At 49.6% G+C, this 18,010-nt stretch overlaps 1 protein-coding gene across 5 annotated transcripts in view; it reads left to right on the forward strand.

Annotated features, from left to right (window-relative positions):
• The window catches only part of FRMD4A (FERM domain containing 4A), a gene marked incomplete at both ends in the record, with an annotated part of 620,566 nt that overhangs the window by 584,072 nt on the left and 18,484 nt on the right, over positions 1-18,010 (forward strand). For all 5 annotated transcript variants that reach the window (XM_079698803.1, XM_079698802.1, XM_079698805.1 and 2 more), the window contains 6 exons: positions 4,182-4,315; positions 9,246-9,368; positions 12,185-12,413; positions 14,922-14,978; positions 16,359-16,596; positions 17,402-17,569. In XM_079698803.1, coding sequence (XP_079554929.1) covers positions 4,182-4,315; positions 9,246-9,368; positions 12,185-12,413; positions 14,922-14,978; positions 16,359-16,596; positions 17,402-17,569 — 949 coding nt within the window. The remainder of the gene's footprint in view (positions 1-4,181; positions 4,316-9,245; positions 9,369-12,184; positions 12,414-14,921; positions 14,979-16,358; positions 16,597-17,401; positions 17,570-18,010) is intronic.

Consider the following 18,010-nt stretch of genomic DNA (forward strand, 5'->3'; position numbering starts at 1 on the left):
CGATGCAGGGGACACGGGTCCGTGCCCCGGTCCGGGAAGATCCCACATGCCGCGGAGCGGCTGGGCCCGTGAGCCATGGCCGCTGAGCCTGCGCGTCCGGAGCCTGTGCTCCGCAACGGGAGAGGCCACAACGGTGACAGGCCCGCGTACCGCAAAAAAAAAAAAAAAAAAAAAAGAAACGAAATTTGAAAACGGCGCCTAGACCTCTGTTGCTCCTTCTAAAGATGAGCTTTGGAGTCCGAGTGGTAACTGCGTTGCACAGAGCTTCTCTTCTTTGGCAAATGGCTCCTTGAGTAACGGTGAGGAAGTCATTTCAATCATTTCTCTCTTTCTAATTCTAGCCAGTATGTCCCTGTGAGGGTGTGTGCACTCACTCAAGTTAAGTCTACCCTAGATACGGGGGGGCTTACCTGTCCCAGGCACAAGCTAACTGCTGAATGTACGTGATCTCATTAGTCTTTACAGCAGATTGAGGAGGGCAGGTCACTTGTCCAAGGTCACCCGTCTAGTGAGTGGTTTAGAGTGCATTAAAACCGGATCGTTTTACCCTTTACCCGCCATCCAGGTTAGATGAAAATGGAACTCTGGGGCTTTCCTGGTGGCACAGTGGTTGAGAGTCCACCTGCCAGTGCAGGGGACGCGGCGGGTTCGTGCCCCGGTCCGGGAAGATCCCACATGCCGCGGAGCAGCTGGGCCCGTGAGCCATGGCTGCAGAGCCTGCGTGTCCGGAGCCTGTGCTCCGCAACGGGAGAGGCCACAACAGTGAGAGGCCCGCGTACTGCAAAAAAAAAAAAAAAAAAAAAAAAAGAAAAAGAAAAAAAAAAAGAAAATGGATCTCTTCGTGTCTAGGCCAGACCAACTCACTTACTTTGCAAAGACCTAACTTGGTACCTGGCCCCATATTCCTCGTGAAGCAAGTTCAACAATAAAGGTGTGACGCAGAGCCAGCCATCGTTAGTGGTGCCAGATACGGAGAAGGCCTCTTGAGTCATCCCTCTGTCTTATATGGGTTTGGTATTTAGGCTAATTGTTATAAATAATAATAATTTAGGTAGTGCTCATGAGCTCAAGACCAAAGCTTAGCTAATCCATAACTAGAGATCAGATCATCCAAAAATTCTGGGCTTTACCACCCAGAGTTTAATGTTGTGACTTTTGCCATTCTTGAATATAGTTCACTCTTAGATTTGACTTTATAAATCATCATCTCCTATTGAGAGGTTAGGCAGGGGTGAGAAGGAAAACAAGGAATTTTTCATTTGTGCTAGAAATCCTTTCATCTCCTTGGACCCAAGTTTCCCCAGGTCTGTTTTTTTAAATCTAAAGTCTGACTTCCTTCCAGTATTATTTTACCTTCTTATTAATTCTTTAGATGATGGAATAATAGAGCGTAACTCATTAAAGTTTCCTGCGTCTTCACCTGTGATTGGTGACAGTGACTCGGGGAACAAGAGTAAGATTCAAAATGATTTAGCTGTGTTACCTTAGATGAATGTGGACTGGTGATAGTTCAGGACTAATAAGCTCAGCGTAATTGACTTATGGGGGTAGAAAACCTGAAGCATTTCAAAAAGGGGAGCCTGCAATAATGTCCGACCACGTGTCACATGAGTATTACACCATGTGGATTTAGTATCTGAGAACCATGAGGTAATGGAGCTTTCGTGAGGGTCAAGCTTTCGTTTGAGTTTGCTATTGAATTTGGAAACATGCGATTGAAGCAGGACGAAATCCAGGAAAGAGCTACAAAAATGATTAAAAGTTTGGAAGGTCGATTCTATAAAGAAACAACCTACAGGTACTAGATTTCTTTACGGAGATGAGATACAACTTAATTATAGCATCCAACCATACAATTGACAACATTTATTCGTTTGTTTGTTCAAGCTAATATTTATTAGCTACTGTGGAGGCATAAAGATGGTACATTCCCGCAGTGATGGAGATTCTCTATTTCAAGCTAGAATGAGTCAAAATGTATTGTACCTAAACACTGAGAATTCTTGAAGATTAAGGTTATAAGAACTTAGGTGCCCGGTAATTGAGGGAATGTGGGGATTCCTGCTCAGAGCCTAAATAAGAGTCAAATCTTATATTTATGGGGATGATTTGAGCATCACAGGGTTGTTTTTGTTGTTTTTTAATATTATTTATTTATTTATTTGGCTGCCTTAGGTCTTTTTTTTTTTTTTTTTTTGTTGCTGTACGTGGGCCTCTCACTGTTGTGGCGTCTCCCGTCGCGGAGCACAGGCTCCGGACGCGCAGGCTCAGCGGCCATGGCCCACGGGCCCAGCCGCTCCGCGGCACGTGGGATCCTCCCAGACCGGGGCACGAACGCACGTCCCCTGCATCGGCAGGCGGACTCTCAACCACTGCGCCACCAGGGAAGCCCTGCCTTAGGTCTTAATTGCAGCATGCGGGAACTTTGTTGCCACCTGGGGGATCTTCGTTGCAGCATGCGGGCTCTTTAGTTGTGGCATGGGGATCTAGTTCCCTGACCAGGGATCAAACCCCGGCCCCCTATGTTGGGAACACGTAGTCTCAACCACTGGACCACCAGGGAAGTCCCCATCACAGAGTTTGATACAAAAGCATTGAAGTCCTTTCTAGTCTTGTGATTCTGAGACGCCTTCTTTAACCACTGGAAGAAACAGAACCATCAACTCTGGGAATTCTGATTGGATCATTGTCAAATCTGTCATTCATTCACTGAATCGTCCCGAAACGTTTCCTAAGGAAATACAATTCCTACCCCTCCGTCCAACAAATCCCACTAGAATTTGTCCTGGTATTGCAATGATTCTCTGATTTAGTTCCTGAAGAAATGACATCATTACAACGTCTGGCTTCCAATCCATGACCAGACTACATCTCTCTCTTGTTTGAGGTCTTTCGTTTTTCTCAGCAGAGTATTATACTTTTCATTGTAGAGATCTTGTCCATCTTCCATTAGATGAATACCTAGGTATTTGATGTCGTTCGATGCTGTTGCAGATGGCATGATGTGAGCCCCTTGAAAGCACACCCAGTAATGCCCATCCATTTCTAAGACTTCCACTCTCCATAGACAAGAGAAGCAAGCAATAATCAGCTTTTCCTTTCTCAGGGAGTCAAGGTGCCTTGTCTAGCCATCCAGGTAGAAAAGACATAATAGCTTCACTGCAGGAAACCTATTTCAGAATCCAAACATTGCAGCCCAGAAATGATTCTCTGGTCTACCCTAAATCTCTCCAGTTGGCATTTCAGCATATTTTCCTTTTGTTTGGTTTACAGTTTGCCTTCCACAAACGTTTCCTATCTAGCAGTCTGCTATTTGAATCATCAAGCAGATAGTTCTGTGCTGCATATAAAAATATGTATAACTTTTATTAGGGAATTTGCTCATGATACAGTCTCGAGTTCAAAAAATACAATACAAACCTAATTTTATTTTATTTTATTTATTTATTTTTTGCGGTACGCGGGCCTCTCACTGCTGTGGCCTCTCCCGTTGCAGAGCACAGGCTCCGGACGCGCAGGCTCAGCGGCCATGGCTCACGGGCCCAGCCGCTCCGCGGCATGTGGGATCTTCCCGGACCGGCGCACGAACCCGTGTCCCCTGCGTCGGCAGGCGGACTCTCAATCACTGCGCCATCAGAGAAGCCCATAATTTTATTTTTTAAATATATGTGCTTAGGTAAAAGGGCTAAAAGAAAATGCAAGACAGTGGTTATCTCTGGGTGACTAGCTGATGGATTATTTTTTATACATGTCTACATTTTCAAAATTTTTATGATAAACATGCGTTATCTTTGTACTAAGCAAAAATAAGCGTTTTTAAATAGAAAAAATTAAAACTTTGTATTAAAATGGCTGGCTTAAACTTTACTTTCCCCTTCATGGTATAAAAAGTCTATTAAAATTTGCTAGTGAAATTAAAATGGGTGTGTGACGTATCTTAAGCTAATCAAAGAAGAGGCGTGTAAATTTCCCTGCCTGTCCTTCTGACCAGCTGTAAATTACCCGAAGTGCTGAGAATCCGCCCCTCACGCTTGGAGCTCTGAGCACCTGTTTTATTTCACACTCTTTTGATTCCTGGGGTAAATCCCACAGTCACAGCGTGGGCTCCGGTTCAGTTCCTTTGTGGTCCAGATGTGCGTCCCCTCGTCAGCTGGCCTAGTAACCCCACTGTTAATTGACAGGTTCTCAGGAATCAGATAGCTCGCAGTCGGCCAAGAAAGACATGCTGGCAGCCTTGAAATCCAGGCAGGAAGCTCTGGAGGAAACGCTTCGCCAGCGGCTGGAAGAGCTGAAGAGACTCTGCCTCCGAGAAGCGGTAAGCATCACTGGTTCGTCCTGTGGGACTCTGTGTTGTCTGTGCCCTCATCTGTCTTCACGTATTTATAAAAGGCAAGGGTAGGCATCATAAAGGGCATAAGAGGGAAGCCAGCGCTCTTCTGTTGATGACCCCCAGCCCCCGGGATAAGCCCCATCAGAAACAGGAGTCTTGGACCATAATGAAAACACTCTGACAGCAGTGAAAGTGGGTCCTGGCAGAATCCCAAAAGGGACCCCACTAGGGGCCAAATGGCAAGCAGTAATAACAGTCATAATAACAATTATAAACAACAACAGTTGCATGGTGCCCCATAGTTTATAAAGCATTTCCTCATATGATAGTTCCCACGCTGGATGGAATGGTTTGCCGGCTTCCTAAGATCTTGTGCCCGAGTTTATCCTTGTGGCAGCTTTTGTTTCTCTTGAGTGTATTTCAGATTTATCTTTGGAAATCATAGTGAGGAGTACTTTTGGGGATCAACAAGGAAATCAGGATTTCACTTGATATAAAATCCCCTTCAAAACTCATGATCTGGTGAATCTTTCACTTTTTTTTTTTTTGGTAGATGATGCATTTTTTTCCTTTAGTTGTTTGTTTGTTTGTTTTGTTTTTACAATAGGTCCTTCTTGCTTTTCTGTTTAAATGTAGCAGTGTGTATATTTCAATCCAAACTCCCAATCTATCCCCCCACTGCCTTTCCCCACCGGTACCCATAAGTCCATTCTCTAAGTCTGTGAGTCTGTTTCTGTTTTGTAAATAAGTTCATTTGTATTATTTTGTTTAGATTCCTCATATAAGCAATATATGATATTTGTCTTTCTCTACCTGACTTATTTCACTCGATATGACAATCTCCAGGTCCATCCATGTTGCTGCAAATGGCATTATTTCATTTTTTTAATGGCTGAGTAATAGTCCATTGTATATATGTACCACATCTTCTTTATCCGTTCATCTGTTGGTGGACATTTAGGTTGCTTCCATGTCCTGGCTATTGTAAATAGTGCTGCAGTGAACATTGGGGTGCATGTATACTTTTGAACCAAGTTTTTCTCCAGATATATGCCCAGGAGTGGGATTGCTAGATTGTATGGTAATTCTATTTTTATTTTTTTAAGGAACCTTAGTACTGTTCTCCATAGTAGCTGTACCAATTTACATTCCCACCAACGGTAGGAATTACATGCTTCGCACCCTCTCCAGCATTTATTGTTTGTAGATTTTTTGATGACGGCCATTCGGACTGGTGTGAGGTGATACCTCATTGTAGTTTTTTTTAAAATATAAATTTATTTATTTATTTATTTTTGGCTGTGTTGGGTCTTCGTTGCTGCATGCAGGCTTTCTCTAGTTGCAGCGAGCGGGGGCTACTCTTCGTTGCGGTGCTCATGCTTCTCATTGCGGTGGTTTCTTTTGTTGCGGAGCACAGGCTCTAGGTGCGTGGGCTTCAGTAGTTGTGGTGTGTGGGCCCAGTAGTTGTGGCTCACGGGCCCTAGAACTTACAGGCTTCAGTAGTTGTGGTGTACGGGCTTAGTTGCTCCGCAGCACGTGGATTGTCCCGGACCAGGGATCGAACCCGTGTCCCCTGCATTGGCAGGCAGATTCTTAACCACTGCGCCACCAGGGAAGTCCCTCTCGTAGTTTTGATTTGCATTTCTCTCTGCGATGTTGAGTGTCTTTTCATGTGCTTTTTGGCCATCTTGTATGTCTTCTTTGGAGAAATGTCTGTTTAGGTGTTCTGCCCATTTTTTGATTGGGTCGTTTGTTTTTTGGATATTGAGCTGCATGAGCTATTTGTAAATGAAATCCTAGCCTAGTCATCTAAAGAAATCTTTTAATTTTAGGCAACACAATACTTCCTCAAGGGTATATATACACAAGGCTCATGTCTCATTGGGATTTAGAGACTGTGGCAGGTCACTGTCTCTATTTATTTGAACATCTGTTTCCCCCACCTTCTGCTTGTTCCACAACTCCTTGTTATCATGTTTGAAGACTTGATTTTTTAATGCATCTCGCGTTATTGTGTGTCTGTGTGTATGCACACACACGTGTGCGTGTGCTTGCACACAGACACCATGGGGTGGGAGCCCTCAGGAGAGAGAGTGTTCTGTGAATAACATTATAAGGAGCTCTGTTGGTCAGCAGTTCAGAAAGGGAAGTGGAAAGAGGTTCCCAAACTAAGCTGAAGAGCCCTGCCCCCCTCCCGCCAGTCCTAATGCCTGGCCCCAGGAGGAATGAAACAAGGGGCCACAGAATGAGATCATATTACAGGTCAATTTGGCTTAATTATGCTCCGAATTGATTCAAACCGGAGCCGCTCAAAGCAGACCCACATTAGCGCAAATCCTTTGCAAATCTTGGGAAAGCAGTTGTCCCGGCTGGGGGATGTGCTCTGAGATACCGTTAATATCAGCAATCTTTTTGTCAAGAATACGCTGGAAGGATTGAGAAAACATGGGTGTGGGTGTCTGCATTTAATAATTTGTAAAGCCTTGTTGTGTTTTTAATAAAGGCAGCATCCCTAAACCCAGCAGGGAATCAGCATCAGAAAACTGGCGAAACATGTCCGGGCAAGGTTAACACGTCTGGTGAAGGTCTCTGTGCCTCTCGTAAAAATAAAAGCAAAATAAGGAAAACAAACCTCCTTCTTCTTACCATGTGGACACCAGAAAACAGAACCTGAGCAGCAGAAGAAACTTCACGAGAAGCCGGCCACCTTGTCCTGACTCCTCTGAGGTCAGGGGACAGGGGAACTTCGGTCCTGACGCTGTCCTGCTCTTTCTGTGTCACACACCCCCCCTCAGCTAAGGGTATCCAGAAGTACTTTTTGTCCCCTGGGGTGTGGGGCAGCCAGAATGACGTGCTGTGGGAGCGTCTGGCAAAATACAGCCAACGTGAGAAGAGGAAGGGAACCAGGCCGAGCCCTCCACAAGAGTGTGTTAAATTCCTCCTTCCCCAGGCAGCTCTCCTTACACATGATGTCAGATTAAATATGGAGAATCAAGGCCTGGACTCAAATACCTCCAAGCAGATGGTGGAAAATCAGTAGCTTCATTTTTGAAAAAGATATTTTGTTTTAAAACCACAGACTCTTTTTTTTTTTTCTTTTTCTTCTTTAAAGTTTTATTTCATTATTCTAGGGAGGCCTGGTACTCTTGCTGGGACAATACAGATTCTCAATTTGCAGTAATTGCTAATACAGCTGTTCAGTATTTCTTTTACGTTGTAGTAGCTTAAATTCACAAACTTAGAGACAGCATTTAAATTTTTCATAGATTTAAAAAAATTTTTATTTTATATTAGACTATAGTTGATTTGCAATGTTGTGCTAGAAAACCACAGGCTCTTTAGAGTTATAAATCAATGGCCATTTTAACAACTTTGCCCTCCTTTTTATAAGTTTCAAAGTAAAAAAGAAAGTCCTAATAGTACAAAATCCTCAATATGTTATTTATAGGCAGACTTTTAGGGGAGCAAAAAAATGTTGCAGAATAAACACACAACTACTTGGGAGACATTTGAACCACATTTAGAAAACGAAGAAAAAAAGGGAAGAAAATTGCAGAGCATTTCATACTCAGAGAGTTGGCCACTGTGCTCTGAAATGCTTACAATGAGGAATAAAAAGTCTAAGAGGTCATTTCCCAGTGGCCTGAACCCAGGAGGAAAGAGGCCCAGGATCGCAGGGAGTGGGTGTGCTTGTACATGCCGGGTGTACCCCCCGACACACACATACCCCAGTGTGTACAGACACACACCCCAATGTGTACACACAGCAGTGGCACAGAGAAGCCATGTCACTCCTCCTGTTAGAAGGTCAGACTGCCCGTGGAATCTGATGATCAGGGCTTTCGTGCCCTTACGAGGCTGCCCGGCACAGAAGCTTTCTGCATGGGTGATGGATGTTCCCGAGAACAGCCTGCCTTGGGTCTTTGTGCAACATCTGTGTTGATTTGGGACTAGAGACCAGGGCTGGGCTCTGCCTGGAAGGGCCACTGGTCCCTTGGAGGCAGGCAGTGGGTCTCCCAGGGTTTTCTGGTCCCCCGAAGTGACTCCTTGCATTGGACGCCTGGACTCTACCACGTGGATTAGCTGCTGACTCAGATTTGATCTCTATTGAGCCCAGACATAAGCTGCTCATATAAAGCCTAATTCTAACCCTGAATCATCCCACAGACCTTTCAGCAACTGCCCGGGACCATTGTCACCACGGTGGTCTGTCAACTAAATTCACTGTCGTTGTACTCATAACAGGTAGATTTCCAGAGCCCCAAACGCACATACACCAGATTTTTTTAAGTGGCCTTGTCAGTAATATGGATTATATTTTCAGTTTCGACTGAAACTCGTATTTGTACACATTTAATGTCTTTTCAACTCAGCCTGTTCCTTAAGCATCTGGCCAGAGTAGAATAATTATTACTCATACTCCGTTTCTAAATTATATTATAATGCCCTTTTCTGGAACTTGCCATATAGATACCACACTTCCTAAGAAAACTCATTTGAAAGACCCATTTTAAACTCAGATATTTGGTGCAGTGAAATAAGCACAGAGTTTGGAGCCGGAAAGACCAGAGATCTCATGTTGCCTCTGCTCTTACTGGCTGTGTGGCCTCAACAGGTTCGTGGTAGACATGCCAGACACGTGTGAAATTAACAAGTGAATGAAATTCGGGTTTTTATGATGAAAATCAGTAGCGATTTTATTTACCCGACAGGAATTTACTTTGGGGAAAGTCTTTTCCAAGTGCCTCTGTTCTGTTTCTCCTAAGTTTTTGGAGAAATGAAATTGTATCGCGTAAGAGTATGGGTTCAAATCTGTGCTTTGAATCTGTGCTTTGAAGTGTGTGTGTATGTCCAAGAAGCCAGTCGTGTACCCCACTCTGACTCCCTGTCCCCTCGTGCTGTCACACTTCTGCAGGAGCTGACGGGAAAACTGCCTGTGGAGTATCCCCTGGATCCAGGAGAGGAACCACCCATTGTTCGAAGAAGAATCGGGACAGCCTTCAAACTGGACGAGCAGAAAATCCTGCCCAAAGGAGAGGTACGTGCTTCTCTCTGTGGCTGGATTCTCTTATACCGCCTCACTTTCCCGTTTGTGAGGGCGCCGCGGTATTCTATAAGGATGTTTCCATTCTGCCGGATGCCATGTCCTCTTTCCTCCTGAGTTGCTCTTCTTTTACCTTTTCTTAAGTTAGCTGCTTGGTCAGTATGTGGCTCCCGTTGGTTGGATTGGCCCCCTTGCGTTAATTTGTAAGCATTTTGATTTCTGTGGAGGCTGTGTGTCTAAGTCAACAGGCCTGTCGCAGGTGCAGAGATGCCTCTGGCTGGGGAAAGGCAGTCGGGCCTGCCCTCGGTGGTCCTAACTCCACCCAGCTGCTAAAATCACTGCCCGAGCATGAGCAAGATACTGCGCCTTCCCAAAGCACCCCTCACTTTACCCTCTTTGAACTAAACCTCGGCGGGGGCTGGGACTGGAGAGTTCAGATCTGCGGGCAGAGGAGCCTTGGGTCTCCAGCTGGTTCATAAGTGATCCAGCCTCAAAGCAAGAGAAATTCAAGGCCAGGCACACCTCGGGCCCCGGGGGCACGTCCAGGAAATGTCTTTCCAAATTTATTCCGAATACAGTTACTCATTACAATGCTATTGAGCAGAGGGCTTAAAGGGGCAGGAATCGAAGCCGGCAGAGACAGGAATTCTCTGCGTATTTAGTCTTTTTACAAAGTGAGAGGAACCGCCGTTCTCACATGACACGTGCAGTGGGTGAGCATGGGGCTGAGTTGACAGGGGGACACACGTGCCCTGGAGACAGTGGAAGGGGTGGCTCGGTCTCCTGAGATGTGTGATAGCAGGTCCCCGTCCCCGGGTGCTGGGAGCACTGTTGGATGCGCCAGAATGCTTCACCCAGCTCTGGAGGCGCTTTTCCTCTTCTGTAAAATGAAGTTCGGAACCCTCAATTCTCCGGCTGTCGCTGGGATTAAGAGAGCCAGTGGACGGAAAATATTCAACTCGGTGCTGACACCTGCTGGACGCTCAGTAAACATGAGGAGGTGTTGGAGAAGGCGTGCTGGGCTGGGGCTGGGCCTAGGCCTGGGCCTTTACCGGGGTCAGAACTGGTGCGGGCCGGTGGGACTTAGGAAACCATCTGGTGGAGTATTTTTCAAGCCCAGCTGTCATCCGAATTGCCTGGAAACTTCCAGTCCTCTTGTGCTGGGCAGACACCTGCACTAAAGGGTCTGGGGGAGAACCCCCATGTACGAGCGCCACCCGCCTGCACCCCGTTGTTCTCCCCAAGGTCCCATCACACCTACTCGTGGTGCCTCCTTCACACTTCCCAGTAAAAGATGACTTACGCTCCCTGAGAATCCCACTGCATCCCTGTCCCCTCACCTGTCCCTGCAGACATCGCTGGGAAATGCCTGTTTCTCCTGGGAATGCCCTTGACGTCCCTGTTCGCACGGCAGGCAGCCATCTGCGCAGACGGGCTGCCAGCCTCGTCCTTGGCTCGGTTCAAGTAGCAAGAGTTTGTCCTGGGCTCCCACAAAACTCCGGGTCGGTGTCTTGGGCCAGGGCTGCCCTGACAGCCCGCGAGCAGCTGCGAGGCTTTGTCCTTGGTGACTTGTTTGTCTCGAGGCCCCGGGCAGGAGTCCAGCTCGTCACTCTTCTCCAGGGAAGAGGCGCAGCGGGCGTTTGCAGGGACCGGGGAGTTTCTTGGACCCTCAATGTTAACAGTGGTTCCTTTAATGCTCACCCTCCCCTCCCACCCCTGGGCCCCCTCCCTTCGGTGCTCAAGAGGAGGTGAAGTCCAGCTCAGAGTTTTGTACCTGACAGAGGCACCCAGCCTGGCACGTGGTGCTGAGGGGCGAGGCTGTTGTGTCGGCCTGGAATTCGGAAGGTCTCTCGGCCCCGGCGAACTTGGTGATCCGCTCCTCCACGGTTAAATCCGTTCCTTTCGGGCTTTAGCCAGACCGTGGATCCCCCCAGAGCAAGATGCGTGCTTGGGCCCCCCTGGCCTCGCTGGTCGGTGTTTGAAAAAGGCACCAGCTGAGCCGCAGAGAAGCCACAGCTAATACGCTGGCCCTGCTTTCATCCTTTGGGTCCACCAGGCATCTTCTGGCAGCCACAGCTGCATTTCTGCCGGGTCCAAAACTCCCTTTGAGGGGACGTTCATCCATGGGCCCCTTTCGGCCAAAGTGAGGGGTAGAGGAGGGAGGGAGCGCCCAGGAGTGGTCCAAGGAGCAGGGGACCCGGCTCCACCACCGCCGTCCACACTTGGGGCGCGGCCGCTGGTCACCCAGTGGACGTTTTACGCAGAGGCAGGCGTGAGCGGACAGCCGGAGCTTTTGCGAAAAGAGCTTCCAGAGGACGCGTGAGTGAGTGCGGGCGAAGGGCTCCAAATGCGAGAGGCAGAGGGCGCGTGTGCAGAGGGCACGCGTGGGAGCCCCGTCAGCAAACCCACAGCAAAGTGCGCCAGAGGCCACTCTGAAAATAGCGCCGCCCCCTCTGCCCCAAATGGGAAGGAAACACCAGCCCAGTGGGCTCTGGATCTCCAGGAAGGCTGGGTCTTTGAGAGCCTTGCTGGAGACCTTGGAAATGAACCCTAGTGACCCCCAGGCCTGCAACAAGGAAGCCCCCCGCTTCTCAAGGACGCGGTGCGTGTCTCCAGGATGGAACAGGGGCCGAGGGTCTCAAAAGTGGGCGTGTCCAGGGCCCTGGCTGCCGAGGACCGGAGGGGCGGGGCCGCCACAGGGCGGGGCCGGGTTGGCCTCCAGGGACGGAGGCTCGCTGGCCTGGCGTTGGGGCAGGAGGACGGGTGTCACCCCGCTCGGCATCCCCCTACGTGTGGTCTGCTTCCCACAGGAGGCCGAGCTGGAACGCCTGGAGCGGGAGTTTGCCATTCAGTCCCAGATTACGGAGGCTGCCCGCCGCCTGGCCAGTGACCCTAACGTCAGCAAAAAACTGAAGAAGCAGAGGAAGACCTCGTACCTGAATGCACTGAAGAAGCTGCAGGAGATTGAACGCGCCATCAACGAGAACCGCGTCAAGTCTGGGAAGAAACCCACCCAGCGGGCCTCGCTGATCATCGAAGGTCAGTGCCAAGCCCGCTCCCCACTGTGGGTGCCGCCCTCCCTCCACCGACCCTCAGAGGACTGGGTCTTCGTCCAAGGCACGAACCGAAAGCCCAGGCCCCTGAGCGACCTAGTAAGCTGCTTAACTACCCTGTGCCTTAATTTTTCCGTCCATAAAATGAAACTAGAAAGACCTGACAGCAACGAGAGCAGTAACATGCACTCAGATCCAGAGATAAAAGGGATTATACAAATCAAATGATCACTGTCCCTCTTGATGGCCTCTTGGGAGAACGCTCCTCTCAGCCCTCACCGGGAGCTGAGCCCGGGGCCAGCCCAGGCTCCAAGGTCCTCAGAGACCTGGTCACCCTACCCAGGTCTGGAAGGAAAGGTGGGTGGCTCAGGTACCCTGAGGCCAGCATCCCCACAGCCCTCCCCTGTCTCCAGGAGCTCCTGTCCCAATGCTTAAGCGAGGGAGGACTGGACTGCCCCCCTTTTTAAGTCAGCAAATTCTTCTTCTTTTAATAGAAGTATAGTTGTGTCGTATCATGCTGTGTTAGTTTCAGGTGTACAGCAGAGTGATTCACAAGAGAATAGATACGTGTATTCTTTTTCAGAGGCTTATAGGTTATAAGCTTATAGGTTATTACAGGATAATTTAATCTAGTTCCCTGAATACAGCTTATTGTTTACCAAATTCTTTAAAATATATATCAAGTCTTCTTTCACAGTTTATACACATTTAAAATATTTTTGCTCCAGGAAGACAGAAAGTAGAAGAGAGGTTAGTTACCAGGGGGCGCTGGGAGCGGGGAACGGGGAGGTAGTGCTTCCTGGGGACCGAGTCTCAGTCTGGGAAGATGACAGAAGCCCTGGAGGTGGGTGGAGGTGACGGCTGCACGGCGACGTGAACGTACTTAATGCCACCGAACTGTACAGTACAAATGGCTAAAATGGTCAATTTTACATTATGTGTATTTTACCACCATTACATGTATTGATATATTTTGCTGCAACCTAAAAATGTGGGCATCCTGGGGGAGGGATGATTTACTGGTGACTCCAAGATGCTAGTCGAGGCTGTGTCTCCTAATTGTTCAGAGTTCATCAAGCGATGTGAATAAAGCGAATTCCTAGTTAAAAGTGAGAGAGATCATAAAAAAAAATCCTTTTGCTCTAGGTAACTTGGAATAACTATCCTTCCCCACCTCGCCCCTTTGTCACTGGCCAAGACTTTGGCACTTTCCCTAACAGAGCTGCATTCCGCCAGCCCTCCTCTGTCTAATGCCTCTTGGGACCTCCTCCTGCCCCCGTGAAGGGACCTGGGGGGTCCCAGCACTGTGGAAGCATCAGCAAGGCTGACAGCCTGGGAAGGGCACCGGAGGGACGGACGTCCTGCTGGTCGACCACAGAAGAGCGTGGTTTGCCGGCCATTCGGTGAGGACGGCCAGCAGAGTCTCTTTGTAAATCGCTATCTGACCAGCTTGGTCCCACCTATGCCCATAGCCGTTCGTTTTTAACCGCTCAAGGATGTACCTTCTCCATTTTGCTGCCTCCTTGAAAGAACGTTTCATCACACGACGAGCCCACTTCAATTAGAGGAGTGATTCATGTTCTTCTTCCTCGCCTTAGCCCGGTTTGTTATTTGAGGAGAGAAAACATTAAGCTTGGAATCTAACGTCCTGGGCCCTTTTGCTGACTTAGCCGGGAGAGCAGCGCAGCCTCAGACAAACCACGCCTCCCTAGACGTCCCGCAGTGTCCCCAGCTGTTAAAGGGGGAGGATCATCTTTCTGCCTCCCTCCGGGTGTGTTCTCATGGCTAATTGAATAGTGTCTATGAAAATAGGCTTTGGAGAGAGAAGCTGTATTTATTGAGAAGCTTGTTTTGTCTGCTAATGATTCAGGAAGTTTATTCAGAAGCCATTTACTGCCACATGAGCCAGGCCAAGCCCCTCACCCTGGTTTCGCTTGGCCCTGAGATGGGCTGGGACGATGACGTGGCTTGGCCAGGCCAGGTGGCCTTTACACTGGATATTAAACGGCTGAGCATTGCTGTCGCCAATGAAACAAAGACTGGGCACGTTGCAGTGTCAGGGATGGGGGGGGGCTGAGTCATGACCCCCCACAGGGACTGTCCAAAGAAATGCCCAACAGCATTTTTGTTTGTTTGTTTGTTTGTTTGTTTGTTTTATGCGGCACGCGGGCCTCTCACTGTTGTGGCCTCTCCCGTTGCGGAGCACAGGCTCCGGACGCGCAGGCTCAGCGGCCATGGCTCACGGGCCCAGCCGCTCCGCGGCATGTGGGATCTTCCCGGACCGGAGCACGAACCCGTGTCCCCTGCATCGGCAGGCGGACTCGCAACCACTGCGCCACCAGGGAAGCCCCCCCAACACCATTTTGATTGTGTTTCATGGGTTTTTTTCTGAGAGAAGAGGGTATGGGATGGTGGGAAACCCACTCTTTTCACAGATAGGGCTTTGTCTAAGGGACGTGCTCACCTCATAGACTTTTGCGTTTTGTCTTCTCAGATGGAAATATTGCCAGTGAAGACAGTTCCCTATCAGATGCCCTTGTTCTAGAAGATGGTAGGTTGTCTGTTTCCTGCTTGAGAGCTCGGAACTGGGATTAAGCTGTGTGTAGTCTGGGACAGCCCAGTGGAAAGCCAGGAGCCAGACCAACATGGCGCCGGGTTCCCTGTGATTCTTTGATTTCCCATTGGTCATCTGTTGGGCTGAGAGGGTGGGAGCTACAGAAACACACGCCTATGGGAATTTTATTATGTCCTGTGGCCCAGAGGTAAGATTTAAGGTGATTGATTTAATGGTGTTCTACTTTTTTAGTTGCCCAAACCACATTTTAACCTGAACAGACAGTTTAAACACCACGCATAGTTTCCTTTGGAGTATTTATAATTTCTGGAGGAAAGAGGTGGCCATTGGTTTGGGTCACAAAGATTGGGACCTGCTAGCAGAGCCTGGGGGTAGCCAGAAGCAGACAAGCCTCCGCACCTTCCTGAGAAGTAGTGAAAGTGAACGGGAGACGTCCCTTTAGACTCCTGGTCAGGTCTAGGAAACCGTCTTCTTATTTCCCATTGACCTCTAAAAACCTAGTGATTCTCAATCTTTTCCTGGGAAATTCTTAACAAAAACAGAAGTGACCCGTCCCCTCCCCCCAGCCCATCACCACCACCACCACCACCACACATCGGGGAAAAAGGGATTCCAAACCCAGAAGCATCTCTGAGAAGGTTCCCATGGATTTAAACCCAACCTGGGGAGGTCAAGGCATTAATGACGTGGAAATCTATTAAGTGGCAGTTACGTTTTTTGCCCTTTAGGGGAACCTCAGGCGGGCAGTGTAAGTGGCGATTCAGACAGAGAACATGAAAGATCTGCGTGGCTCCCAGCCATCATGATAACTGCAAGGATAATAATCACGTTGATCTGGGGAACGGCTGGCAGGGTATCTACCCAGTTGTCTCGGCCCTGCTATTTGCCATCAGATTGTCATATTTTAATCCATTACACTGGTGGGAGGAAAGGACAGGCCTGCAGGGGAGCAGGGGGCGTGATTTGCATATCGGAGATCCAGCCTGTGGCCTCTGTGGACTCCAGTCTCTGCAGGGGAGGAAACGGGAACGTTTGAGGGAGACTCCTCTGTAACGGGGGGAGGTATAGATTGTCATTATCTGATGTTGATGCGTCGCCTGCGATCAGTTTCCTCCCCATGTGTCAGACCCCGGACCTCCCAAGGGGCGTTGTTGCTTCACGTGGGCCCCAACTCCCATCGCAGGCTTGCTCCTGCCAGGGGCTCTTTCCTTACTGACCTGAGGGTAAAAGAGTGAAATTGTAGCACATGCCCGCTGACGGCTGATGTCTGGGCGGAGCTGGGGTCGGGCAGCGGCGTCTGGGGGGTGGGCGGGAAGGATGACCCTTGCTCACTTCCTCTCTTTCCTCTTTGTACAGAAGACTCTCAGGTCACCAGCACACTGTCCCCCTTACAGTCCCCTCATAAAGGGCTCCCTCCTCGGCCACCGTCGCACAACCGGCCGCCCCCTCCCCAGTCCCTGGAGGGACTCAGGCAGATGCACTATCACCGCAACGACTATGACAAGTCGCCCATAAAGCCCAAAATGTGGAGCGAGTCCTCATTAGATGAGCCTTACGAGAAGGTCAAGAAGCGTTCCTCCCACAGTCACTCCAGGTGAGCTGGGCCGGGAAGGCCACACGAGGTCACTGTCCACGCTTGGACAGACTCCCAGGGCTGTCCTGAGTAGCATCCGCAAGTCACCGATCCCCAACCGCCCTGGGTGCGCCTCCCTGGCGCTGCCTTTCGGCAGGGCTGCGCCACAGCGCCCTCTGCTGCTGACCTGCTCGAGGTGCAGACTCGTCCTTCCCAGGGAAACGGGGGTCTGGCCTCCCAATCCACGCGTTGACCGCCGGCTTGAATGTCGTTCGATTCCATGGGAATTAATGAATTAGGAAATCTTAGGCAGCAGCACTCCGAAATGGCAAGTGAGAGAGCCCACTCGTTAAGAATCCCAGAGTGGCTCAGAACCCTGAACTATCAGCCAAGAGAATTCTGGAGCCGAACAGCTGTGATCTTAGCTGTGTAGCAGCAGCTCATTTACTCAGCTGATGTGGGAGAGGGGTTTGGGAAGGCGTTTGGGGGCTGCTGCTCTGTTCTTCTCCTTTCCTTTCATTATGTCCTATAAAGCTCCCAGTGGGTACCCAGACAGGTACATATCTGTCTCTTAGAAAACAGAAGCTGTGGTTCAGGGCAGGGGCTTCACAGAACAGTCACACTGCCTGTCCTGGAGAAGGCTGGTGAGGGTCTTCATCTCACATTGCTCTGGGCCTCAGGGAAAAGGACTCACCCACTTCTGGGGGAGTCCCGGGCAAGCTTCCCGACACCGAGATTGAAGGCCCAAGGCCCTACATTGTCAGCGACCCGCGAGAAGGTGCAGCTCTGTCTGGCAGTGACCAGCGTGGCCTCCTCTGCTTTGCAGTAGCCACAAGCGCTTCCCCAGCACGGGGAGCTGCGCTGAAGCGGGAGGGGGAGGCAGCTCCCTGCAGACCAGCCCCATCCGCAGCCTCCCGCCCTGGAACCCGCAGTGCAGCATGCCGTCCACACCCGACCTCCGAGTCCGGAGTCCCCACTACGTGCATTCCACGAGGTGAGTCCACCCGTCTCCCTCCCTAGACCAGACCTGCCTTTGTAGAATTTGGCATTGTTGGACCCACGCTGGCCCAGATAAGCCGTGAACTGGAGTCAGGGCTGAACCAGCGAGGTAGGTTCTTCTTTAAGTGAAGCAGAATCAGGAACTGAGCTGGCAGCCGGAAGCCCGTGGGAGCCAAGAGACAACGTTATATCCCACTGTCCACGCCCAGTGGGTACTGGGAGTTGGTCAGATAATCCCCTGGAGACAGTGGGCATGGAAGGAGCTTCCCTAAGCCACAAAAGTGGAGGCTGGAACGGCTACCCAGGTTAGCAGGGAAGAGCCCCGGGACCAGAACAACCTTGCCCTGGTGGGGTGATCTTTACTGGACAGCCCTCATGTATCTTTCTACTGGATAGTCCTCATGTATCCTGGACTTCCTTTAATGCCCCAAGGTGT

This window comes from Hyperoodon ampullatus (assembly GCF_949752795.1).
Source record: "Hyperoodon ampullatus genome assembly, chromosome: 3".
Taxonomy (NCBI): domain Eukaryota; kingdom Metazoa; phylum Chordata; class Mammalia; order Artiodactyla; family Ziphiidae; genus Hyperoodon; species Hyperoodon ampullatus.